At 40.9% G+C, this 26930-nt stretch overlaps 1 protein-coding gene across 1 annotated transcript in view; it reads left to right on the top strand.

Annotated features, from left to right (window-relative positions):
• MORC2 (MORC family CW-type zinc finger 2) overlaps positions 1–26930 on the top strand; it is a 46255-nt gene that overhangs the window by 7946 nt on the left and 11379 nt on the right. The window contains exons 3-13 of the mRNA XM_053369085.1: positions 1626–1660; positions 3154–3222; positions 12857–12947; positions 19749–19857; positions 20526–20685; positions 20855–20966; positions 22083–22208; positions 23177–23256; positions 23749–23831; positions 25904–25989; positions 26759–26899. Of these exons, the coding sequence (XP_053225060.1) occupies positions 1626–1660; positions 3154–3222; positions 12857–12947; positions 19749–19857; positions 20526–20685; positions 20855–20966; positions 22083–22208; positions 23177–23256; positions 23749–23831; positions 25904–25989; positions 26759–26899 (1092 nt within the window). The remainder of the gene's footprint in view (positions 1–1625; positions 1661–3153; positions 3223–12856; positions 12948–19748; positions 19858–20525; positions 20686–20854; positions 20967–22082; positions 22209–23176; positions 23257–23748; positions 23832–25903; positions 25990–26758; positions 26900–26930) is intronic.

The following is a 26930-nucleotide window of genomic DNA, read 5'->3' as shown; positions in this document are numbered from 1 at the left end:
TTACATTGTTTAACCATTTAACCTAATTGAGGCAAATGATGTGAATATTGGGCTTGCTAGGAAGATGGATGCTATTCAATTGTGATTTTATTCAGCTTTGTGCAATAGGTTTTCTACTTTGTCAGTACTATTTTTACTTTACATTAGTTCTTTTAAACTGGAAAAAAATGTGTCTGAAACTGGGAAGATAAGAACATAAGAATCACAGTTGTAGAATTGGAAGTGATCCCAAGGGTCATCAAGTCCAACCCCCACAATCACAGCTAAAGAAGCTCTGACAGATGGCCATCCAACCTATGTTTAAAAATCGCCAATGAAGGAGAGTCCACCATCTTCCAAGGTAGTCCATTCCACTGTTGATCAGCTCTCATCGACAGAAAGTTCTTCCTAATGTTTAGTCTGAATCTTTCTTTGAATTCGTTGGTTGAGGTCCTACTCTCTGGAGCAACAGAAAACAAGCTTACTCCATCTTCCATGTGACAGCCCTTCAGATATTTGAAGATGGGTATCAGTCTTCTTTTTGTCATGCTAAATATGCCCAACTCCCTTAACCATTCAAAGTAGAGCCCTACTAGATCAGACCAAAGGACATCTAGCCCAGCATCGTGTACTCACAGTGTTCCACCAGAGGACTATGGAAAGCTTGCTGCCACAACCATGTCTGGGCAAGGAATCTGTCCTATAAATATACAATAGACTGGAGAAAGGTTTGATAAAATCTAGTTCAGTTTCTCTGTTTTATAGGAACAGCTGCTAAACAGAATGTACTCTCATGGAGCTGAAAAGACATCATAATAGAAAGCTACTTTTAAAAAAATCTGGAAAGGATACTACATCCATAGAGGGCACTTTAAACAATTTTTTTAGTAAGATATTAACCATTTAAGGTGCAGTCCTATATCCATTGGGGGCGCAGGTGGCGCTGTGGGTTAAACCAATGAGCCTAGGGCTTGCCAATCAGAAGGTTGGCGATTCGAATAGTCCGCGACTGGACCTAACGGTCAGGGGTCCCTTTACCTTTAGCTATATCCATTGACCTGGGAATATGTCCCATTGACCTCAGCAGGGCTTGCTTTTGCATAATAAATTGTAATAATAATAATAGATATGGATAGGATTGTGCTGTTACATTGTGAAACTTCATATAAAAAGCATGCTAGCAGAATAACTGACAGAAATAGCTTGATATTTCTCAGTTTGATTCTAGTATATGATGAATACTGTGCTCTATGCACAGAACTCTTAAATGATCTTGCAGTTGTCTGTGCCTGTGTATGAGATTTGCCATTTTCATGGCAGGGCTGTTCATAAGATTCAGTCCTTGTGAAAAAAGATGGGACACCAATTTTATTTTTCCTTTTTGTGCTGTATAGTGATCTAATGGTAATGTGTTTGATGAACTATACACCTGCTTTTAATACAATACTGCATAGTATAGGTGGTGCTCATAGGGTAGAAATACATGAGAGCCTCCTTGAAAAGTATTGACATTTCAACCATCTAAAGATTTTTATCCATGCTCTCAGTTGTTTCTGGAATTAGCACCCAGGCATGCTTTTCTGCTACGATTGCATCATTTTCACTCCACACGTTGAATGTTGATTTTAATGTCTGCTGTTTTATAGAGATGCTGATGCCACAAGAATAGATATCTTTTCTGGTAAGTTTTCTCTTTTCTACAATTGCCATCTTTGCTTATAAGCCTAGAGTATGACTGTGGGAAGGAGAAATAATAGATTTGTTACGTTGGTAGCTACATGAAGTGTTTATGTGCTGATATAATGCCCTGACCAATATCTTGGCCAAAAAAGAAAGGCATAATGGAAGAATTGTTTTATTCTTTAATAGTTCCTGATGTAAATATGTTGTTATTTGTCATGATAATAGGAAATAATTTGTTAGCAGTTTGACAACAAAATTAAGTGGCTCAGTTCTTTCTTTTAAGCTGAATTACCGTGCAGTTATTTTAGGGTGTTGATACTGGTTCAAAGGGGAATAGCTGCAAGTTTGAAATACACTTCCTGGTAATGTAACAGTTCAGATCTGACTGTTGTCCAGAGTGCAGTATGCATGAGTAAAGTAAGAGAAAAGATAAGCAGATAATATTTTTAAAATGGACCATGTTTTGAAAAAGCAAAGCACAAGATAATATTCACCCTTTTGTACTATTAAAATTGTCACTATGAAATGGCAGGGTTCCATGTTTGGGATCAAAGAATTTTATGATTTGCAATTTTATTTTAGAGCACTGTTAAAAGGCTTTTCCTGCTCTACAATTTTAGGAAGCAGAATTGAGATAATTTTTTTATCCTGTTCAACTAGTACTTGTTTTGCCATAAAAAAGATCTGTGCCCTGTTCTCATGTTACTCTTCCAGCATGGGAACAGCATCCATGTTATCTCAGGATATGGTCTGAAGACACCTAGCCGAAGTTATGCAGGTCTAGGTGTGGTCAGTGCCTGCATGGGTGACCACCTGGGACCCACATGTACACTTCTCTGCATCGAATTGCTAGCTTTGGGACATAAGTATCACATGGATCTGGCAACTGAGATGTCCACACCAGCATTCCAATACAGTACATATTGGTTGGGCTTAAGAGTCCTTATGGCTAGTGACCATCCTATTTAATTTTATTATCGAATATATTGACTTCTTTTTTTATATTAGGATCTTAGATAGGTTATATCCAACTAACTTACTCAGCATAAACTCACAGAAAGTAATGGGCCTAAGATAGTCATAACCATTAATTTCAGTGAGCCTACTGTAAGTATGATTAACATTGGGTGGAACACACAACTTCCTGTGTTTCATCACCAATCCAATCCAATTTTATATTTTCTTGGTTCTTCAAGTTTGGCACTTACTGAACTCCACAGTTCCACTTGCCTTGATAAGTATTCCATTACCAGTTAGGGAAAATTTTGAGAAGAGCTTTTTTCTCCATCTTGGACCTGGGGAAGGAGTAGGAATGGCTCTCCAGTTGTACTCTTGGAGTTGGAAGGTGATTTTGCCCTTGCTTGAAGATGCAGCTTGAGGTCGAGGATAAGCAGGCAGGCAGAGCCCCAGGAACCATAGTTTTTGGCTCGGCTACCAAGGCTAGCCAAAAATGATGTACCTTTGACATTGATAATTTTTCTCTTTTTGTAGTACATCAAGAGAGCTTGAGAGGTGGCTTCATGCTGTGCTTTTTGGATGATGGAGCAGGAATGGATTCAAGTAAGTGAAAAGAGATTGGAGAAAAACTGGAAATGTGAACCTTGAAGATACTATTTTACAACTGGAACTATGATGATTAGGAAAAATTCATTCTACATTAACATACACTAGTGGCCTAAATTGTGGAAACCTTTTGGAAGAAGTGTATTTCCAATATTTGATGGCTCATAACACCACCTTTTTTGAAGTAATACCATAAAATTATATATCAGCGGAAAGATAATTTAATGAAGAATGTAATAAAACAAGGTTTGTTCAGTTATCTGTATTCTATCAAAAGTTATAGCCAAATAACCAGAAAAAGGAAGCACAACTTGCTTAGGTTGATATGTAGTAGCTGTCCTTCATTTAAATGTAGCCAGTGAGCATGAGTGTTTAGAGAGCCAATCAGGTGTCATCTGGTTTTGCAATGATCCAATCAGGTCGCAGTAGTATTTAGCTATTGATGTTATGTGATTGCTATCAAGTTGGTTGGGTTTTTTGTGTTCTTTCATTTAGAGCTTGTAAAACCTAATAAAATTAAAGAAATGGCGTAAAGAGATGACTGGTCACCCAGAAGGCAATATATAATAGTACTATTAAGTGAACAAGGCTACCGTTATGAAGAAATTAGAAGAAAAATTGGTGGAAACTTAACCCAAGGTGGCATTTCTGAATTTTTGAAGAGGTGTAAGGAGACTCAATCACTGCAAAATCAGACTGGTAAAGGCAGGAAAAGGTGCACAACAGCAAGTGACGATAGAAGAATTGAGAGACTGTGCCTACATGACAGAAAAAAATCATCTGGATGTATACAAGATGACATGGCTCAATGTAATATGAAGTTGAATGCAAGGACTGTTCGGTGCAGACTGTAGGAATATGTTCTAAATGCTAGAATTCCAAGGAAAAAAGCCATTGTCATCTCTTAAACAAAGGTTGAAAAGATTAAACTGGGCTAAAACCCATGTTAACTGGAAGTCACTTAACAATGTTACTAAGATTGGATCAAGTTTAGTTATGATTTATGTTTGTTTGTTTAAAATTTTGGAAAATCAATAAAAAAAAATTGGGGGAAAACCAAACCCATGTTAACTGGATAGTAGAACAACGGGGCTGTGTTATTAGGAATGATGAGACCAAAATCTCCTTGGTAGTGATGCCATGAAATACATGAGGAGAAGCATTGGAGAAGATTTACATCCTATTTGCATTACACCTACCATGAAACACCCAGTTAGTGTTATGATCTGGGGTTGTATGACAGCAAAAGGTGCGGGTAGAATTTTCGTCATTAATGAGAATGTAAATGCCCTAAAATACATAGCCCATACCTTAACCCAACTGAAAATCTATGGAGCTGACTAAAGAAACTTGTTAGTCAAAAAACAATCCAGCAATAAAACCCAATTAATAGAGGCAATAACTCAATCTTGGTTTCACGTTATTACAGCTGCAGAACTAAAAAAAACTTGGTTCACTCCATGAGAAGGCATTGTAAGGCCATAATCCAAAAGTTCCAAGTTTATTACGGCAAAAGCCAGTGACACTAAACACCACAAGATCAAACAAAAAGAAATCAACAACAACATCAGAAAAGAAAAAAAAAAGGATTACACAAGGGAACTTCGCAGTGTGCCATTCAACAGAAGAGATTTCCGCTTCCTGATTACTAAAGTGCAAAATTTGGCCACCTCATATGATATTGAGCTTGAGGAATCTTCCAGAAGGTATTTTCGTAGAATTTCGGGGGAGGATTCCAAATAATGTTGTAGGGGTATGAATTTTGATTAAAGCGGCAAAATAAGTTGAACTCGCTCTTCACTATAAAATTCGCAAAATAGAAGGATGTGTGTGACAGATTCTACCTTATTAGACATACAGGGGCAGAGGCGCGCATGCATTGGTACCCGCGTGAATTTGCCGTACAGCACTGCTGAGGGCATTGTCTCAAAGCGGGCTCTAGAGAAAGCCCATCTATAAGCTTCGTTAGTGATGTTAGTTAAGTAAGGGGCAGTTGCAAAATTAGGCCAAGCTTTTAAACATCTATACGTCTCCGGCAGTAGGGCGTCTTCTTGTTGTAATTCGACATCGTAAAGTCTCTGAGTGATAATTGCTTTTGTAAGGCCATAATTAAGAGCTAACGGTTACCCAACTAAGTATTAACTGACATGGTGAGAATTTTTGTGTATCTCATTTTTTCTATGTGTTTCATGTTTAGAACTGCTGTTGTAATATATGATCCTTCATAAAAGTTATTGCATTATGCTCTTCATTAAATTATTTTCCCATTGATACATAATTTTATATTACTCCAAAAAAGTGGTGTTATGAGCCACCAGACCTTGGAAATACACTTTCCCCAAAAGGTTTCCACAATTTTGGCCACTAGTGTAGTTAGAGGGATGTGGGTGTAAGTTCATGCAAAGTAGCCTTCAAGTGAGAATGTTTTGCTTTTTATTCTGAACAACTATCAACAAAACAGTAAAAGCAGTACAATAAAACATCATTTCCCAGAAGCACGAAAACAAAAGTTCTGAATTCCGCTGTTTAATTAGGCAATCAGATATTGCTTCCAGATGATCTTGAAGATGACGGAGATTCTTCAGAAGAAATTACTCGAGTCAGACACAGGAACCAAGCAGCTAGTACAGTGCCTTTCTCCTCTGTTGTTATTTTTGCAGTTGGATTCAAAACTGTGCTTACTTGATCTCTTGAGAGACATTCAAATATTAGAAGTTCCACACAGATCTTGTAGAATTCTGATTACTGAGTACTTGAACTTCCAGAGTTCAGAGGACTGAGAACACTAGCTGTTGTGTCCTTCATCATGGTATTTTCATCAAATCCAGAAGAAAATCCAATTGCTGTTGGATTACCTGGAGAATTCTGATCTACTTAAATATATCACCTGTCAAACCAAGAGAAGTATGTTGCAATCAGAGTTGCAAAATTTGCTGCAGCCACAGAGAAAATAATAAAAAAGTAACAGCTAAATGCTGTTAGCTGGCAAAGTGTACATTTGCTTACCCACACATCAGCTGGGTTTATGTACACTGCTTTTATTTTTGATCATGAAATAAGTAGAGTACAGCATTATGTCCAGATGTATGAGAATTATTTCACTGCTGATTGCAGGATGGCCTAGCTGCTTATGACCTAGTTATGTAACTTCCAGGCATTTGTCTGGATCCTGCGCATCAAATTGGAGAAAAATTAATACCCAAGAAAGGTCCTCAGTGGCTTCAGGTTGGTGGAGAAGAGAAGGTTACTTGACAACTAATTTTGCTAACGACACCAGTGTGGAATTTGGCCTGGAATCTGTATCAGCAGGAGCAGAGAGGCCTCCCAGCTGTCATCTTCGAGAATGGGTACTGTGAGCCTCAAACTATACACTCTGACAGATCGTTAAAACGGAGGTTAACATTGAAAATTACATTTGCAGCACTTCAGACTCCTTTTCTGGTTGGCACGCTCCTTTTCTGTTCAGTTGACATATTAAAACCTGCTATTCTCTTGTCCAGCCACTTCATCCGTGATAATGATGTCTTCACTATTGCCAGGTCTATACCATTATATATACTCCTGCAGTCAATGCACTCATGCTATCAGAATACTACCGTGCCAAGTTGGCTCCTGCAAACTCTTCGAATCTAGCATTGCCAATTGAGAGCAAAATACATCTTTAAGAACAGCAAAGTGTTTGTGCAGTAGAAGGACTATAACATCTGAAGAGTGTGACCGAGATCATGAGACTATTTAAACTTCCCATCTTCCTAGTATGTTTTCAAAGTGATCATGGAGAAAATAGTAAAACTACAACAGTATTAAAAATTATCTTTTGAAAATGTTTAAAATATAATAGATTACTAAACAATAAATCAGTCGAAAAAGTTGCTCTATCCCAACACAAACTCCACTTAACAGCAATAAGTTTTATATTCTGGGGGGAAAGACTGATAGCAGTCTTCAAACAGTGAAAATGGTGGAATCCATCTGCTACATCAAGTGACCTGATGGTGTGTCTTTCTTCTATGTCACTGCTGAAAGAGCATAATATGAGCCTGCTGTATGATGCTAATAGCTCATTAGTCCTGCATCCTGTTCTCACAGTGGCCAGCCAGGTGCCTGTAAGAAACCCTCAAGCAGGATATGTGTGGCTACCTTTGAAAGTGACTCTGAAACTACAATTAATCCAGAATGCGGCTGCCAGACTGGTAACTAGGAGTGGCTACTGGGACCATTTGACACCTATTTAAAAGACCTACATTGGCTCACAGTTTGGTTCTGAACACAATTCAATGCATTTGTGATGACCTGAACGAACGAATGAATGAATATTTATTTGCATCAGCCATAGCAATAAAACAACAATACGATTTACAAAGAATAGAAATAAAAAGTCAATTATATAAAATGCATTTTAGGGTTTTGAATCAATAGTCAAATAGTAGATCTTATTCTGATTGCCCTGCTAAAAACCTTGCTTGCCTTTGCTGTCACCTGCTCATCTTGATCTGCCAAGAGAAAGGACACTGTGGCAGTGGTTGGGCAACCTGGAATGGACAAGAAAAGTGATGACCTTTAAACCCCTAAATTGCTTTGGCCCTGTATACCTGAAGGAGCATCTCCACACCCGTCATTCAGCCCAGACACTGAGGTCCAGTTCTGAGGGCCTTCTGGCAGTTCCCTCATTGCAAGAAGTGAAGTTACAAGGAACCAGGCAGAGGGCCTTCTTGGTAATGGTACCCACCCTTCGGAATGCCCTCCTGTCAGATATCAAAGAATTAACCATTTATAAGCCTCCTGTAGACATCTGAAGGCAGTTCTGTATTGGGAAGCATTTAATATTTAATGTACTGTGTTTCTTATATTCTTCTGGAAGCTGCCCAGAGTGGCTGGGGCTTCCCAGTCAGATGGGCAGGGTACAAGTAATAAATAATTATTACTATTATTATGAATGCAGCAGCACTCTTCCCACCTGCAATTCCCAGCAACTGATATTCAGAGGTGCAATGTGTTTGGCAGTGGAGTGAGAACATGGCTAGTAGTTGTTGATAGCCTCCTCTGTGAATTTTTCTAATCCTCTTTTAAAGCCATCCAGGTTGATGGTTATCACTGCCATCTGTAGGAGTGATTTCCATAGTTTATGTACTGCTGTATTTTGTACCTTAGCTAGAAAAAAATGAGTTGAATGACTTGCAATTTTGTATTTGTATAAAATATTGTGTTCATTTTTCACATGGTCTAGTCCTTCCCCTGCCCACCCTCTAATATTGTCTCTTCTCCAGTCTTCAGAGAGTAGCTGGAAGTGGGGAGGCAGCAAAAGGTCCTCCTTTCGTTACACTCTGCAGTTTTAATCTGAGAACGTAGGCGCAGTACTGCACCCAGAGCTCAGAAACTGCTTATGCTAATGTTGTAAGTTATGCCCAGAACCATGGGAGTTTCAAACACTGGATCTTTCCCTGTGGCTTTGTGCAGATACTAAAGTGCAGTGGAGAGAGCTTTGAGCTTTGCAGCATCACATGTCAGCTTCCCTATGGCTGACCATGGCTCTCCAGTGGTCAAACTCTAGAGCAGGAGTAGGCAACCTAAGGCCCAGGGACCAGATGCGGCCCAATCACCTTCTCAATCTGGCCCGCGGATGGTCCGGGAATCAGCGTGTTTTTACATGAGTAGAATGTGTGCTTTTGTTTTAAAATGCATCTCTGGGTTATTTGTGGGGCATAGGAATTCATTCATTTTTTTCTTCAAAATATAGTCCGGCCCACCACATGGTCTGAGGGATGGTGGACTGGACCGGCCCATGGCTGAAAAAGGTTGCTGACCCCTGCTCCTGAGTATAATAAACTGAAAGAATGAAACTTTCTGACCAAATGTTTGAAATGGTTGAGGAGCTACAGTGGTGTAATCCACTGTATCGAAAGCTTTTATAAGATGAGAAAGAAGCATTATCCTTTTTCTCCAGTTTGATATGATTAATTAGACTACTATTCCTATCTCTGTTCCAAACATAGACCTACACATCTGTGAAGGAAGTAGTTCTAAAACCTTACAAACTCCATGTAATTATACCTTCAACCACATGGAGAAAACATTGACCCTAATACCCATCAACCGTCAGACTGGAGCAGACCTTCAGTATGGGCACATTTCTGCCCCAGAGTTCAAGGTCTTGTAGGAATATCTCCAGGACAACCTGGAAAGGAGGTTTATGAGCCACGTATCTCCCCAGCCAGTCCATCTATATTCCCTAACTTTTTGCAGAGGAGTCCCAATAGTTTGCTAAATTGACCTGGTATGAACCCTGGAGGTGGATAAATGGAAGACCATGTCTCACACCCTCTGCAACCATTTCAAGTAGTTTACCTATGCATTGTTTCTGAAACTTTCTAGCACTTTTCCAGCAATGTGATTAGACTTCCTTGACTAGCTCGTGATGACAAATGTAGATGACATATTGAGTTTCTGTGAGTAACCTGAGGAACATAGACAACATGTCTGCTTAGTCTTGGAGCGACTATGTGAACACAAGCTTTCCCAGGGACCTTCAAATGGTTTAATGGAAAATGATGTTCCTCCGTGGATACACAAAGATCCCAACAGTGCTTGGGGCTTTGCCAACTTCTTCTGCAGACTTGTTTATACCACCTCCCATCTGGTTTCACCTTTCACTGGGCTTCTGAGAAAGACCCTGTTGCAGGTATGAAATATGCATTCAAAAGGCTGAAGGCTATCTTCATCTCTGACCCCATTCTGCTTCACCCTCACCCAAGTCAACCATTATAATAACAGCAGGTGCATCCAGTAAGGTTGTGGGGGCCATTTTGTCCGAGTGCCAGAACCTCATATTTACATGCAGCATTTTATTTGCAGCAACAGGCCCCTACTGAAGAAAATGATGACTTCTAGGATTGGGAGCTACTGGCCATCAAGGCGGGATCTGATAACAGAAACGTATCATACATTTGGATCATAAAATGTACAAAACCTCATCAGTTGTTATTTGTTACACTTGGTAGTTGCAAACCAATATTACGGGAAGAATGGCGAGGTTGATTTTTTTTTTTTATCTTGAAAAGATGGGCTCTCTTCCTGTGAATAGATTCTACTATCCTTAATTCTTACCCCTCCATGGAACTATCAATGTGGACTTCCCTCCCAGGCTCAGAGAGCCCTGCCAACTGATGCATATGCCATTTAGCATCTGATTGGTGTAGCAGCCGATGTTGACTGACCTCATGTCCATATAAGGGCTACTACGTGTTCCACCACCAGAGATACTACTTTCATGAGTGTCCACTTAAGCTTGAGACCCTCCATGGCTACCATCTTGCTCCTGCTGGGGTACTGCATTCCTGAGAAGCTCCTGACTTCTGGTGCCTATCCATATGAAAGGATGTAAAACACTGTCTAGTTCTGTGATGTTGTTACCTGGAACAAGACCCCACACCAGAGACCCCAGGGTTTACCCCTTGGAGACTATGAGTCAACAACTCTTTGGCCTTCATTGTTAAACTCCTATCTGCATGAGGAAATGCTAGTGATCTTAATTGTGATTGATATGCACCTCGAAATGGGGAATTTCATTCCAAATTGGGGCCTACTGTCTTGTCCCCACCGACACACTGTAAACCAGGCATTCCACTTCTGTGAGCTTACGGATAAATGTACCGGTACTCTCAGGCCACTGGTTTCCGTTCATCTCTTTGTTTCTGGAAGGCATTAATGGAGCTGCTGGGAATAATGTGGGTATGTCTGTCCATGGCATATCACCCATAAATCAATCAGCAAACTGGTAAACCAATATCTTTGCTGCTCCCTCAGCTGTCATCGGGATGAATGGGTCTTCTTTTGTCATGCACAGAATTCACCTGTAACTACACCACTCATGTATATACCAGTCATCATTTTATACCAGTTATGGATACCACCCCAGGGACCTTCCAACAATCCCCACTTTATCCTTGGTCCATGCTGCTGGAGTTGAACTCGTACATCTGTACAAGGTTCAACAGCTGATGCAGCAACTGGACTTAATAATTTCTTGTAATACAGGCAGCAACTGTTTTAGGCTTGTCTGATATGTGTGCCATTGCACACGTGCATTGTACTGCATCCGTGACACAAAATGTCACAAAAAGAGGTTGGGCACAGTCTTTTCAGGCTTTTTCAGTGGTGTTTCTTTTTTTTAAAAAAAATTATGTTTATTAAAATTTTCAAAAGAGAATACAAAAGAAAAACAGAAAAAAAAGAAAAAAGAAAGAAAAAAGAAAAGAAGAAGAAAAAACAACAGTTAAAAAAGTTTACCTTAATTACATTCCATACCCAATTTCCTTGTGGTGTTTCAAATAAATGTGATTTCACATAAATGGGTGGTTCCTTGGAACGTAAACTCCCACGTAAATTGGAAGTTGCCTATACTGAATTTCAGAAAGGCTGGATGTTTTTGCACGTTTCCATCACATGTGGAGATACTTACCAGGTATGGGGCAGCCTCTCCAGAAATATGGTATGGCACTGGGATAGAGCATTGCCAGATTCCTAGGGGTTAGATACCACCTATATATGAGTTTTAGGGTTAATTCTCTATTGCTTGCTGAAATACTTATTTTTATTTTTTTGTCCAAAGTCTATTCCATTGACCTGGGTCAGGTTCATAACTGAAATCACATTCCCTTCGATGTTTAATAGGGTCAAGTAAACCCACTGATGCCCCGACTAGAATTTTACAGATTGCGAATGTTATACCTGGGCCTTGTCCTGTGTATATTGCAATACTTTCAAATGAGGTTAGTGGTCTTGTGACAGTCTTTCTGTTAATAGGGTTAGCCATAAAACTGGATTTGGTGAATTAGCAGCCAAGGGATTTGTAAATTTCCTAGTTTAGTTATTATTTCTTGGTCTGATAGTGGTGTATTTCTGTTATAAACGTGACTTAACTGATGTAGTAAGGCTGCAATACATCCGGAATTTTATCCGGGATTCGTCTTGTGGCAGTCTGAGCGGAATTTTCACAAAGCGTCTGGAATTCCTTCCTAAAGACGTCTCAGAATTTGCCTCCTTTCATTCTAAATTATACACTTCACAATCCACAAGCAAAAACAGATATCCACAATATCTTTGTAAATTTACCTATACCATCACTAACTCCTGAGGAGGAAACTTTTTAAGATAGCTCTATCTCACTGGAAGAAATTGACAATGTTTTTAAAAAACTGAAACTACATAAAGCTCCAGGACCAGATGGCTGCTCTCATTGGTGAAAGCTTATATCTCACCACTGAAGGCACCTCCTGGAGGGTGACAGGCACCCTCCTTGTTGAACTAAAAGTTGTTGACTTTCTTTTTCCAGAAAGCTTTTTAAGGTAGTGTTTTATTTTTCTGTAAGGCTATGCTTTATATATGCCACTTAAAAATGCTAACAACCAAGCTGTACATAAGTGCCGCTTAAATGAATGAATAAATAATCCCATACAAAGTAGACCCATTGAAATTATTGGACCTAAATTGGTCATGTCCATTAATTTCAGTGGGTCTATTCCGTGTAGGACTAGCATTGGTTGCAACCTGTATGTTATTATGGCATGGAAGTAAAGAAAATTAGGGAGACACATATTTTAAGTAACAACCCCCCTGTTTCTGTTGTTTTTAGATGATGCTGCAAGTGTGATTCAGTTTGGTAAATCTGCTAAACGGTCACCAGAATCTACTCAGATCGGACAGTATGGGAATGGCTTGAAATCGTAGGTATTTGAAACCTCCTGAAACCTTTTGGTTTGGCTAAGGAGGTATAAGAAGCAAGAAAGATAGAGTTTTGCTTTTCAAATCATTCAGAATTTTTGCATTGACTTGGCTTGCTTCCCTAGCACTACTTATGTCCTTTGTGTATGTCCTTTAACCTTATTTCAGGAATCAAGTTTAAGTTGCAGGCCAACAGCATTCCATGTTTTTATTCTCTCAAGGCAATTTTGTATAAGACAGGACACCCCCCCCCCAGAATACCCTTAGCACTTTATAGGTAATAATTAAACTAACATCCTATGAAACACTGGGTGATCCCACCCAGCAGTTGCTGCATGTTAAGTGGAGACAATATAGGAATGTGTGGGCATATTTCCTGATTCCCCCAGAGTGTGTGGGCAGAGTAGCCATTGCACAGCACTACCTTAAAGAGCAACTCATACAAAAAGCAATCTTCTGGTCTGGCTAAGAAGAATTTGGTTGTCTTCTGTATCAGATAGTCCTTGCAGATTTTCATAAACAAGCATGTGTGTACTCCCAGTTGGCTGTCTGTAGCTACAAACATTGGAACAGAAATTACTTGAATATAGCCCGAAATCCTGATTTCATATGAAAACTATTGTTGCATGCCACCCCAATCTCAGAGTGGTGCAAGATTCCAGGGGTTCCAGGCGCTTAAACCAGGGTTCATGTTTTCGTTTGGTAATGAAGCACAGTGGAAACTGAGATGTCTTTATGATATATGGTTTGTTCACACACATATACAACCTCAGCTTGATGGAGGGGCTCACTGTATTGACACCCCAAAAAGTGTCTTCTTTCTCCCATAGCTGCAGCCTTGGATTCAAGCAGAAATCGGCCATGGCACACACTATTTCCTATCTGCAGCTTTCCCCCTCTGGGTTACACCACAGCAATTTGTCCTTCTAGCTATCTAAGAGCTGGAGGAGGGTCCCCTCCCATTTGGCACAGAGCCCCCTCTCTTTTGCTCTCTTAATGGCCCATCACCCAGGTGATTGCCTCAACACAGGGAGCTGGCTTATATTCTAACATTTGGGGGGGGGGGTTTACAGCTGGCTGGCACCCACAAACTCATAACAATATATTTCAGCCAGGTATGCCAGGAGTTAGTTGGCAGTTACACTCAGGTACGTTGCTCATGAATCAAGCAATAGAGATTGAGCAAAAATCAGCTGACTTGGGACTGAGTAATGGCTCCCTTGAGGCAACTGACACCTGGCAGTAGAGACATTAATAAAGACAGAAATCACAACAACCAATCTCTGCTGAACAAACATGTTGCAGACAGAATTATTCCAATTATCTTGCTCATGTCTTTGTGTGATATGGGTGATTAATGAGATAAGATCTACTGCTAAATCCTTTGGAGTGTCTTATGAAACCATTTCATCACCGTCATCATTATTGTTTACTGATAATTTGTATTGCAGATAAGAGTTAAGCAGCAACTGTTGGTGAGGTTTCTGCTGAGTCTTCTATGCCATGCTGTCCGAAAGCAAAAGAAAGTGCACAGTATGAGTTCTTGAGACAACAAATAACTTCAGCCAAGGAGGATTTAATGCCTTTGTGGACTGAACCCTAAATCCAAATGAACTCTGCCCTTTTCCAAACTTAGAATCAATAGAATCTTAAGAGTTGGAAGGGACCCAAGGGTCATCTAGTCCAACCCTCTGTGATCTCAGCTAAAGCATCCATGACAGCCATTCAACCTTCTGGCAAGCCATCTTCAAATTTTATCTTATCTATTAAATTTGTATACTGTTCTTCATCCAAAGATCTCAGCCTCCATGGGGAGAGCATTCCACAAAGCGGAGTTGCTGAAGAAAAGGTGTATTCTCATGTTGCAGATTTCTCATGAAGGACGCACACAAAGAAAGGCCTGAGCTGATAATTGCAGGGTCTGATTCAGGTCATATGGAGAGGAGCAGTCCTTAAGGTATTGCAGCTCTGAGCAGTTTAAGGCTTTATAGTTCAAAGCCAGCTCTTTGAATTGGGCCCAGAAATTAATCGGCAGCTAGGCCAGGATTGGTGTAATACGCTTATATTATCTTGCCCTGGTGAGCAACATGGCTGCTGAATTCTGCACCAACTGAAATTTATGTAGCATGTGCAGAGGCAGCCCAATGCATAAGTTGCATAATCTAACCTAGTGGTTACCAGAGCATAGACAACAGAAGTTAGACTATCCCTGTCCAGGTAGGAGTGCAGCTGGGCCATCAGCTGAAGTTTATGGAAGGCACTCGGTGCCACTGAAGCCACCTGAGCCTCAAGCAACAGCAAAGGATCCAGAAATACCCACAACGTACGTACCTGCTCCTTCAGAGGGAGTGTGACACCATCAAGAGCAGGCAACCTCTCATCCATCTGATCTAGGGAACCACCCACTAACAGTCTTACCTGGATTGAGCTTCAGTTTGCCGGCTCTCATCTAGTTCATTACCAAGGGAAGACAACAGTCCAGCATATCCACTGCCACACTTGCAGATGTAAAGGAGATGTAGAGCAGTGTGTCATCAGCATATTCTGACAACGTATTTCAAAATGCTAGATAACTTCACTCAGCAGTTTCATGTAGAGGGAATAAAATTGAACCCTAAGGAACTCATATGTTGAAGCTTCCACGGAGGTGAAGAGCACTCCCCAAGCATCACCCTCTGGAAATGGCCATCCAAGTAAGACCAGAGCCACTGCAAAGCAGTGCCAGCCATCCCTGACTCGGACAGCTACTCGAGAAGGATAGCATTTAGGTTAGTGGCATCAAGCCACTGAGAGGTTGAGGAGCATTAACAGGGACACATTTCCTCTATCTCTCTCCCAATAGAGGTCATCATACAGGGTGACCAAAGGAGTTTCTGTGCCAAAACCGGGACAAAACCCAAATTGAAAAGGTTCCCAACCTGTTCCCTCTCCCTAAGTTCTGGAATATACCAGGGAGCCAAGTGGGCTCCACAAAGCAGGAGAGGGCACTGGATTTGCACATTTATCCAAATAAAACCACTTGGCAGGCAGCAGTATTGCTTCCTGCATGTCGTCAGTGGGATTTCATAGTCTGGAGACGGTGAAAAGCTAAACTCATGGTGGTGAACATGGTGGTTTGTCTAAGAAAAAATTACAAGCTGGTTTGTTGGAGTTACATCTAAAAGCTCACTTGCTGTCATGTGATCCCATGACAGTTGATACCCGGAATCTATAGTGGGTGGAGAGCACCACTAATACCTGTTTGCAGACCTTGCAGCTTTGGTGAATTAGATTGAAGTAATCACTTGAAGTAATGGCAAGTTCTTAAAGAAATGGGAGTGCCTGATCATCTAATCGTGTCTCCTGAGAAATCTCTATGTGGGACAAGAAGCTACAGTTAGAACTGGATATGGAACAACTGATTGGTTCAAAATTGGGAAAAGAGTATGACAAGGCTGTATATTGTATCCCTGCTTATTTAACATATGCAGAATTCTTCATGTGAAAGGCTGGACTGGATGAATCCCAAGTCAGAGGTAAGATTGCTGGAAGAAATATCAACAACCTCAGATATGCAGATGACACAACTTTGATGGCAGAAAGTGAGGAGGAATTAAAGAACCTCTTAATGAGGGTGAAAGAGGAGAGTGCAAAATACGGTCTGAAGCTCAACATCAAAAAAACTAAGACCATGGCCACTGGTCCTGTCACCTCCTGGTAAATAGAAGGGAAGAAATGGAGGCAGTGAGAGATTTTACTTTCTTGGGCTCCATGATCACTGCAGATGGTGACAGCAGTCACGAAATTAAAAGACACCTGCTTCTTGGGAGAAAAACAATGACAAACCTAGACAGCATCTTAAAAAGCAGAGATGTTACCTTGCCGACAAAGGTCCGTATAATTAAAGCTATGGTTTTCCCAGTAGTGTATGGAAGTGAGAACTGGACCATAAAGAAGGCTGATTGCCAAAGAATTGATGCTTTTGAGTTACGGTGCTGAAGGAGACTCTTGAGAGTCCCATGGACTGCAAGATCAAACCTATCCATTCTTAAGGAAATTAGCCCTGAGTGCTCACTGGAAGGACAGATCCTGAAGCTGAGGCTCCGATACTTTGGCCGCCTCATGAGAAGAGAAGACTCCCTGGAAAAGACCCTTGTATGTTGGAAAAGATTGAGGACACAAGGAGAAGGGGACAACAGAGGACAAGATGGTTGGACAGTGTTCTCGAAGCTACTAACATGAGTTTGACCAAACTTCAGGAGGCAGTGGAAAACAGGAATGCCTGGCGTGCTCTGGTCCATGGGATCACGAAGAGTCGGACATGACTAAACGACTAAACAATAATGACTTACGGCTTCTGGAGTTCAGATGCTTTATTCATGCAGGAACTATTCATAGGATGAGTGAAATAGAGAGAAAAATAGCAGACATCTTGTCTGGAGAAAACAACAAACAAAATTGCTAAGCTTTAAGGGTAGAGTTAACTTAGATAGGTTACAAGTAAGTGCTGGCTAGGTTGTTAAACAAACAGTGCCCTCTAGTGGTTTAAAGCTACATGCATCAACTAGAAGCTTAAAAGAAGGTAATATATTTGCTTTCCTCCAACAATATTAGGTGTTTCCTGTGGTCTATCTTCTTGGATTTTCACAAAATGCATAATAAGAGTTGCAGAATATTTCTAAAGTTACAGCTCTAAATGGGGATCTAAATGGAGATCTTCTCAATTCTTCCAAAGGAAGCATTCATGACCTCGCAGAAAACCCTTATAGCAAATATGGACAAACTGGACAATTCAACAAACTGAAACAATAAAACTATCCATAAAACAATGAACCAATTTATCAGACAGAAAATTGCCTGGGTTGCACCTTAAAGAAAGCCTTCATAAACAAAAAAATGTCTTCAGTAGGTACCTAAACATCTTCACTCAAGGCATCTTTCTGATTTTGTCTGGTAATTTGTTCCAGAGAGCTAGATTTGCAACACTAAAAGCCCAGTTTCTAACACAGGCTAAGTGTGCCTGTGGGCAACCCTTTCACATGCATGATTTACAGAATATGTGCTCGATTTGTACTTTTAACTGGCATCAACTCGGATTGTCATTAGCTCTTCTCTCCTTCAGAATGATCTTGTGATGAAAGACCACCCCAAGTCTTCACAGGATAGCCTATCTATGAACTTGTACAAAATGGAACAAAAGGAAAGAGCTGTGACAAATAGAAACTTAACAGTCACTAAGATGTGCTGTACTGTACCTCTGTTTCCTCAAGTGCATGTTGCAGATACAGTATGTAAGAAGCTCCCTCATACTGAATCAAACCATTGACCATCTAGCAAACACATCATTGTCTATGCTGGCAATTGCACCTCTCCAGAGTTCCAGATGAGGGCCTTTCCCAGCCCTACCTGGAGATACCTTGAGACTGTTTATAAGCAAACCATGTTTACCATTGAGCCACAGTCCCCTCTTCAAAAGGACTAGGGCAACAAATAGTGTGTGTTGAAATCTAAATTTCTTGTCAACAAGAAGTTTCTCTTCTGAAACTTAGTAGGAGAGCATTGATCTGTTGTACATTTATATATTTTGCTCCATATGTACATCTAATCAAACTGCCATGGACGCTCCAAGGCACAGAAGCTACTTGAACTCTGGAATATGGGAAGAATCTGGATTATGGTGTCTATTCTGTTATTTTACATCTACATATAATTATTGCTGATGAATTTTAACACCAGAGTAGGACGGGACAATTGGATTATTTGTAGGAAAAGTCCTATCCATTGAAAAATACATAATATAAAAATCAACTACTATTTTGGATAACTGGTTGACAACCCTAATGAAGAATTTTAGTTGAGTAATCATACACATTTGATTTACGTATTTCCCAATCTCAACATAGGTGCCATATTTTGAAACATCAGTTGGAAGTATGACATATTTTTAATGCTGTTATTCATTAGAAATATTATTTTTTAATATTTTTCATATTGGAAGTAACACACCAAAAGCAAAATAGTCTCAGAAGTAAGCAAATCTGTCTTCCTTAACCTACTTAAATATTGTCCTTGTTGATTAAAACTGTTCCACTCCACTTAATCAACAAGGGTTTTATCTTATTAATCTACTAACTAGGGTTCCAAGCTTTATTAATGATGTAACTACATATCAGAAGTTCTATAAACAGGAAATGTGGCAGAAAGTTTGGTGATATGATTCACGCAAGTGTCCAGATAAATGAAAGTGTTGCATTACGATTTATACAACAGAAGTGCTGATTGGATGTGAAGTATCACTCAATTTAGTTAGCGGGTTGCTGGTTTTTGTTGTGCCGTTATGAACAAGTCAGTATCTTGGTCACACTGGAATGTGACTTAAGTGTCGGGTACTTGCTTCGAGTTGGAACAGTAAACAAGTTTACATCTTTGGTTATCAGGAAAAAAATGCTGTTTATTAGGACGTGGATAGCAGAGTATTTTAATATTGCTCCTAAGCTGCACAGTAGTACCTTGGTTTGCAACCGTTTTGGATTACAACCACGTCAAACCCGGAAGTGTGTGTCCCTTTTTTATTATTACAACCCCCCCTCTTTTGGGGGGGATTACAACCCTTCTTTTTTGGGGGGGAGGTCCCATTGGTGAAAGCACGCCTTGGGTTACAGCCTGTTTTGGTTTACAACTGGACTTCCAGAATGGATTATGGTTGTAAACCAAGGTACCACTGTACTCCGCTTCTGCTTCAAATCTGTGATTAGCTATAATAAATGTATTGATCTTGTCTAAGACTTGTTGGTATGTACCTTAACACTGAAATCTTCCCATAGGGGTTCCATGCGTATTGGCAAGGATTTTATCCTCTTCACGAAGAAGGACAACAGTCTCACTTGCCTCTTCTTGTCTCGCACATTTCATGAGGAAGAAGGAATTGATGAGGTTTGCAAACATTTTGTGACTTGTAGAATCAAACAGTATATACAGCTATATTAACTTAAGCCTGTTCTTATTACGTATTAAATATGAGGTCCTCCCTCCCTCCAATTATTATTATTTTTACTATTTTACAATATCTTAAATTTGTTTCAACTTTTTGCAATACACAAATTACTACTCCTACTACTAATAAGATTATGAGCCAGCTGAATCAATAATGGAAAATCTTGGAGTTTCTTGAAAGCTTGTTGGAGATGACCTTCATTAGACACTCATTAGTTTTGGATTGTCTACTACAGGGATGAGGAAGCATTTTCAGCCCAAAGGCCACATACTTTCTGGGAAACCTGAGGCCCACATGTCAAAAGAAGGCAGCACATTTAATAAGAATTTTACCTTTGTGCAGTAGGGTAGTTTTTGCGTGGTCTCAACACATCCCTTTCCGCCCTCAGCCCAGGCAAGCCAAAAGCATCACCCAAGTTCAAGGACACATTCGAGCTAGCCAAAACATTCAAGGATCCAAAGCAGGGTTGATTAGTCCTTAGCAGGGTGGAGTGCCTTTATAGTGGAGGATAAGTTTTATAAATGGGGACCTTTTAGAAGCTGCAACCTTACTGAATAACTGTTTGAAAGTGTCCATTTCAAGTCTATTTTATCTTTTTAAATGGTAGGTAATTGTTCCACTGCCCACCTGGAATGCTCGTACTGGGGAACCCTGGACAGACAACATGGAGAAATTCTCCATTGAGACTGAACTAATTTACAAGTATTCTCCCTTTAAATCAGAGCAGGAAATAATGGAACAGTTTAACAAGATCTCTGGGGACAAAGGTGAGAATGTAATCTTCATAAGATCAGAGATTTGTGCCCCAAAAGGCACTATATATGCCAAATTTGATGCTTGTGTGTATGATAAGAGTCCAATGCTTATGGGGGTTTTTTTACCCAAAGAAGGAACGGGTATATGACAGAGTTAATATTGTTGTATCTGATGCCTCAGGGACTCTGGTGATAATCTTCAACCTCAAACTGATGGATAATGGTGAACCTGAGCTGGATGTGACCTCAGATCCCCGAGACATCCAGATGGCTGAAACACCACCTGAGGGAACGTAAGCTTGATGCAACCTAAGCTTCATATCTAAGTCTGTTTCTATGAAGCAAATTACTTTGTAGGGAAGGGCATCCCTTGCTTGTAGCAGCTGAATTATTTTTGTGCTTTGGTGGAACTAGAGGTTCTCTGTCTTCATTTAACCCTTCACGGAGGAGATTGTGGGTTAAATGACTCAGTTATAGGAAGTAGAATTTTATGGGCTTGTGAGCACTCGAGACACGGGATTTGCAACTGGCCCTTGAGGAATGTTTAAATTCAAGGCCTGTTTCTAGCTGACAGGATCTAGAAATGAGACACTGGTCAATCATAGGTATTCACTTGAGAAACAGAAAGTTGGGAATGTGTGGATGTTAACGCATGGAATGTAGTCTTAAAGCCATATCCACATTTAATCCTCTTTCAAGGAAAGCTAACTTCAGAGTTCTCTTAACAGGCTTACTGTATTAGCTTTCTGTTGTTTGTAGTCGCCCCGTCTCCTCCCTCGAGTTCTCTCTCACACACAGAAAACTTAGGAGAGTTAGGGACTCATCTCTCACTTTGCACTAACTGTGGCAAAAGTCAGAAATGGAGGGGGGGCGGAACATCATGGTTTCTCCGAAGCCTGCCCTGAAGTAAGACTGTTAATTTTACAGCAACCTTCAGAATAAGGGCAGAAGCCATGAGAGAGATTCTCATGGCTTCTGACTTCCCCCAAAGGTGCTACAAACACAGAGGTAGGACCATGTCACTCTCCAAACACCTCTGGGGAAATGAAGACAGACTCACTTAGCTTTGAGTTAGGTGGGGGGAAGAGCATAAGGGTTGTCATGTTCAACCCAAACCAAGTTGATTGGGTGAAGATGTATGTCCTTACCTGGGTTTAATTGAGTTGCCCTGACTCTTTTTACACGCTGGGCATATGTGAATAATCTTGGTCTCCTTTTCTGCACACGATGATGATCAGCTAGTGAATGGGTAGAAGGCTGATCTTAAGGGCTGGGGTTTGTTTTCTCCCTCCTTTGACTTCCTGTCAGGGATTCTTTAGCTGTGATTACTGCATTGCAGGGGTTTGGACTACATGATCCTTGGGATCCCTTCCAACTCTACGATTCTATGATTCCCCCCCCCCTTTCAGGAAGCCAGAGCGTCGTTCCTTCCGTGCTTATGCTGCTGTGCTCTACATTGATCCCAGAATGAGAATATTTATCCATGGACACAAAGTGCAGACTAAGCGTCTTTCCTGCTGCTTATTCAAGCCTAGGTATGAGTCATAGCCAAGGATTTACTTTACGAGGGGGCTGTTTGTGCCTGCGTGCCACAGTTTCGCAGCAGGGTGAAAAACTTGCATAGGACTTGTCCACACTTAACTTTTGCCCCACACTTTCCAGGCACAGGCCTGTGCTTTAAATCTCTCTGTCAGCACTCCCCCCTCCCCCTCCGCTCTTTCTCTGTGAAGCCTTCTCTTTAACACTGAATTGGAACAAACGAAAGTTTGGGTTTTCAGAGGATTGCTGTTCTCTCTGATTAAGCGGTAAGGAGCGGGTTTTCATGGGGAAAGTGCAGGGACAAAAAATAGTGCTCAGACACAGAGCTTTAAAGCATGGGCCTGTGCCACAAAAGGAAGACTGAATGAGCTCAGAATGAACAGTGCCATTTGGCCCCTGCACAGCACCTCATCTTTTCCAAATGTGGGATCATTGGTCTTGCCCTCTTCCACCTGTGGGAAGATGCTGGCTTTGCCTCTTTGCCCTGTGTGTGGAATGCACAGGCTGGGGGAGGTGATGTGCTTTGTTTTACAGAACCTTCTAGAAGGCTCTGCCTGTGGCCTGGAGAGACTGTTCTTATTTGTAAGTCTGCATAAAATGTCCATTCAAAGGACATTACAAAATCTAGAGCCCACACCACCTTGCTTACAACTAAAATCATATAACTACTTAGTTTATTCAACAAATAAACTTGATCCACGGCCCCCAGTTTTTCAAAGTCTCATAGTTATTTACACCTCCAGCACCCCCCTGTTACCCCCTTGCCTACCATCTCCTTTGGGAATCACTAAATTACGGAATCCCGAAAAAGGACTTGCTGCCTAAATAAACTATACAATAAAAGTGATATTTTATCTGACTTCAGGGACTTTGGGTTGTATCTAAAGATTGTATCTAAAGTTGTATCTAAAGATTGCTGTTTAACACAATGTTTTCTCTCTCCTGCCTCTGCCCCCTCTGGCAGGATGTACAAATATACTTCCAAGCGGTTCAAGACCAGAGCGGAGCAGGAAGTGAAGAAAACAGAGCATTTGGCTCGGATTGGTGAGTTCCAGGGCTGGGTGAGTCCGCCCACTCACCTGCTGCCTCAAAGTTCTGATATCTTAAGTAATTCCAGTCCAGTTCTGCTTTTTGTGTTCCTTAAGGAGTTTTTCAGTTGATCAGCAATCAGATGGGCATCTACACACACACACACACTGGTCTCTACCTTTGTCAGGTCATTCCATTAAACTGGATGCACACGTACCCTGTCTATTTTCTGAACCAGGTTCCCTAGGTCAGTTCATGGATATCACTGGAGCTGTGCAAAGGACCATTTGCAAAGTGATAGCCTGGTCCCAAAATGATCAGGTCTTCATATAACTGTAATTGACATTGCAAGTAGAGGTAGCTTCTTGCTTCTACTGTGTAGATTCTTGCTATTTTCTGATACACTACATCTAATACAGCTTCCCTGAGAGCCTGGGTTTTTATTTTTTGTTTTGTTTTGGTTTTGCAGTTCTGTTTGCATTGATTCTACTGTCTCTGTGTTTTCAGCTGAAGAAAAGGCTCGGGAAGCTGAAAGCAAAGCCCGTGCTTTGGAGCTGCGCTTGGGAGGGGACCTCACTAGGGAATCCAGGGTAAGATCTGTAGTGTCTGGTGGTTGATTTGAATTCCTAGTGTTCAAGAAGGACAGGGGCACATTTCCTTGAGCTAAGCAGGACTGCTGCCAGTGAATGCAAGAGGCTGAAAAATGGTGTCTGGTTAGGCTCTCAAAACAGTTCAAGTGTCTGTTCTAGCAGGTGACAGTCAGGATTTCTGCTGGTTTTACTCCTCCTCTGCAGGAGTTAAGAAGCCCCTACGAGTTGTGCCTATGTTCTAAAGTGATGTGTGGTGAAGGGAGGCTGAACATCCTGTGAATAGGATTTGGCCAATTCATCTCTGCATTTATGGCTCATGTAGGTAATAATTGCATAATTCCCTTTTACTTTCATAGAGTTTCTTCTTTTGGAGAAGATTCATTTCAGAATATTCACAGATCAGAATTGCATATAATCACAGAATGAGGAGCATAGTTTTACAGCTTGCAAATCTGTGAAAATAGTACAGGCACAATTAACAAACAAACAATCTAGCAATAATAATAATAATAATTTATTATTTATACCCCACCCATCTGGCTGGGTTTCCCCAGACACTCTGGGCAGCTCCCAACAGAATATTAAAAGCACAATAAAACATCAAACACTAAACAGGACTGCCTTCTAAAAGTCAGATAGTTGTTTATTTCCTTGACATCTGATGGGAGGGAGTTCCACAGGGAGGGCACCACTACCAAGAAGGCCCTCTGCCTGGTTCCCTTTAACCTCGCTTCTTGCAGGGAGGGAACCGCCAAAAGGCCCTTGGAGCTGGACCTCAGTGTCCGGGCTGAACGATGGGGGTGGAGACGCTCCTTCAGGTATACTGGGCTGAGGCCGTTTAGGGCTTTAAAGGTCAGCACCAACACTTTGAATTATGCTCGGAAATGTACTGGGAGCCAATGTAGATCTTTCAGGACCGGTGTTATATCGTCTTGGCGGTCACTTCCAGTCACCAGTCTAGCTGCCACATTTTGGATTAGTTGTAGTTTCCGGGTCACCTTCAAAAGTAGCCCCACATAGAGCGCATTGCAGTAGTCCAAGCGGGAGATGACCAGAGCATGCACCACTCTGGCAAGACAGTCCGCGGGCAGGTAGGGTCTCAGCCTGCGTACCAGATGGAGCTGGTAGACAGCTGCCCTGGACACAGAAATAACCTGTACCTTCATGGACAGCTGTGAGCCCAAAATGACTCCCATGCTGCGCGCCTGGTCTTTCAGAGGCACAGTTACCCGATTCAGGACCAAGGAGTCCTCCACACCTGCCCACCCCCTGTCCCTCCAAAACAGTACTTCTGTCTTGTCAGGGTTCAACCTCAATCTGTTCACTGCCATCCATCCTCCAACCGCCTCCAGACACTCACATAGGTCCTTCACCGCCTTTACTGGTTCTGATTTAAAAAAGAAGTAGAGCTGAGTATCATCCGCATTTATTGCTTATCAGAAGGAAGAATAGAAGTTTTTAAAATTATTGTGAAAGGTGGAAATCTGTGGCAGAATATTTATGATAATTCACTATGAAATAGACTAAATGTAATGCTTAAGTTTAATAGAAGGGTGCTGTTGTAAATAAATATAAATAATGTGATGAATTAAATGAATAATACATGATAATTTGAAGAAGATAAAACCCCTGATGAAATAGGAAGATGGAGTATTTATTTATTAAGATATTATATATTGCTTAATTATTTGCATTCCTAAGTGGTATACATAAAAACAATCCACAGAAAATGGGACAATAAAATAATAAACCTTTTTCATTAAACTGAACACTACCTTAAAATGTCTTCTGGAACAAGAAAGTTAGTAATTTGTCTAAAGTCCAGCAGTTTGTGTGTTTTTAATATATACATGGACTTCATGAGAATCTGATATTGCGTATATTGTGAGAATATAGTTAGTATTAATAAATAAATAAATAAATAAATAAGAAAGATAGTCATTCTGTCTCACCGCTACCATTGTAGAATGCTTTTTTAGGGCCACTAAGGAGAAGCTGTGTGTATAAAAACACAAACTTTAGGTAGTGCTTCAAGATTGCGTAACCATTTTAAGTGTGCTTCACATCCTCAGGTCATGTTGCGCCAAGCTCAAGACGTGGCGATAACCATGCGTAGAGAGGCAGATGTTAAGAAGAGGATCAGGGAGGCAAAGCAGCGGTGAGTGGCAGAGCTCCAGTTCTTCCATGCCTCTTGCTTTGTTCCCCTGCTGATAAGCAACCCTCAAGGATCTTGCAGTTCTGAAGGTGTATCCATTTCATTTATACCTTACCATGGGAGCCAACTCTTGGGGCCAAGGGTTCTTCTGCCCCCCAATAAAATATTTGTGGGGACTGGGGGCCCCCAAAGTTGATGGGCATTGCCATCCAAATGGTGTGCGTGCCCTGTGTCACATGATCAGTTATGCAGGGAGAGGGCTCCCCCCATATTTTATTCATGCTGGCACCCCTGCTTTCCAAATTCCTTGTTTTAAAAAATGTTTTAATTAGGTGAGGACAGTTCTGGATTTGACCAAAGTTGAAGAATACTGTTTTTGGCAATCCGGAGATCACGCTGGGTGTAACTGCTTTTAGAGCTTTTAATTGTTTTTGGAATTTTTAACTGATCTAGAATGTTTTTGTTTTGATTTCAAGAGGAAGGGCAGGGTAAAAATTCAATAAATACTAATATCAAGGATTCAGCAAAAAAGTCAGATTTTTTGTCATGTGCGGACCCTCATTTGTTGTACACTCACCCATTTCTGGTCCATACATTTTCATTCCCCTGTTTCCCCCCACTTTCCAGTAAGTACCCACAATAAACTTGTTATTTGTTGAAAGCATTTGACATGTGCGCCCTCCTGGGCACTGGGAAATACACTGGCTGTTCTGTGCTTTGCCAATGGATTTCCAGCCTTATTTGCTGTCTTTTCTCTACATCTTTGTCGCAGAGCCCTCAAGGAACCAAAGGAGCTGAACTTCATCTTTGGTGTGAACATTGAGCAGCGGCATTTGGATGGGATGTTTATCTATAACTGCAGCCGACTGATTAAGATGTATGAGAAGGTGGGCCCGCAGCTGGAGGGTGGCATGTGAGTTTCTTGCAGAGACCTCTAGTTAGTT

Source organism: Podarcis raffonei, chromosome 16 (genome assembly GCF_027172205.1).
Source record: "Podarcis raffonei isolate rPodRaf1 chromosome 16, rPodRaf1.pri, whole genome shotgun sequence".
Classification (NCBI taxonomy): Eukaryota; Metazoa; Chordata; class Lepidosauria; order Squamata; family Lacertidae; genus Podarcis; species Podarcis raffonei.
Note: the sequence above shows the minus strand (reverse complement) of the source record. Positions and strands in the feature narration are given on the sequence as shown.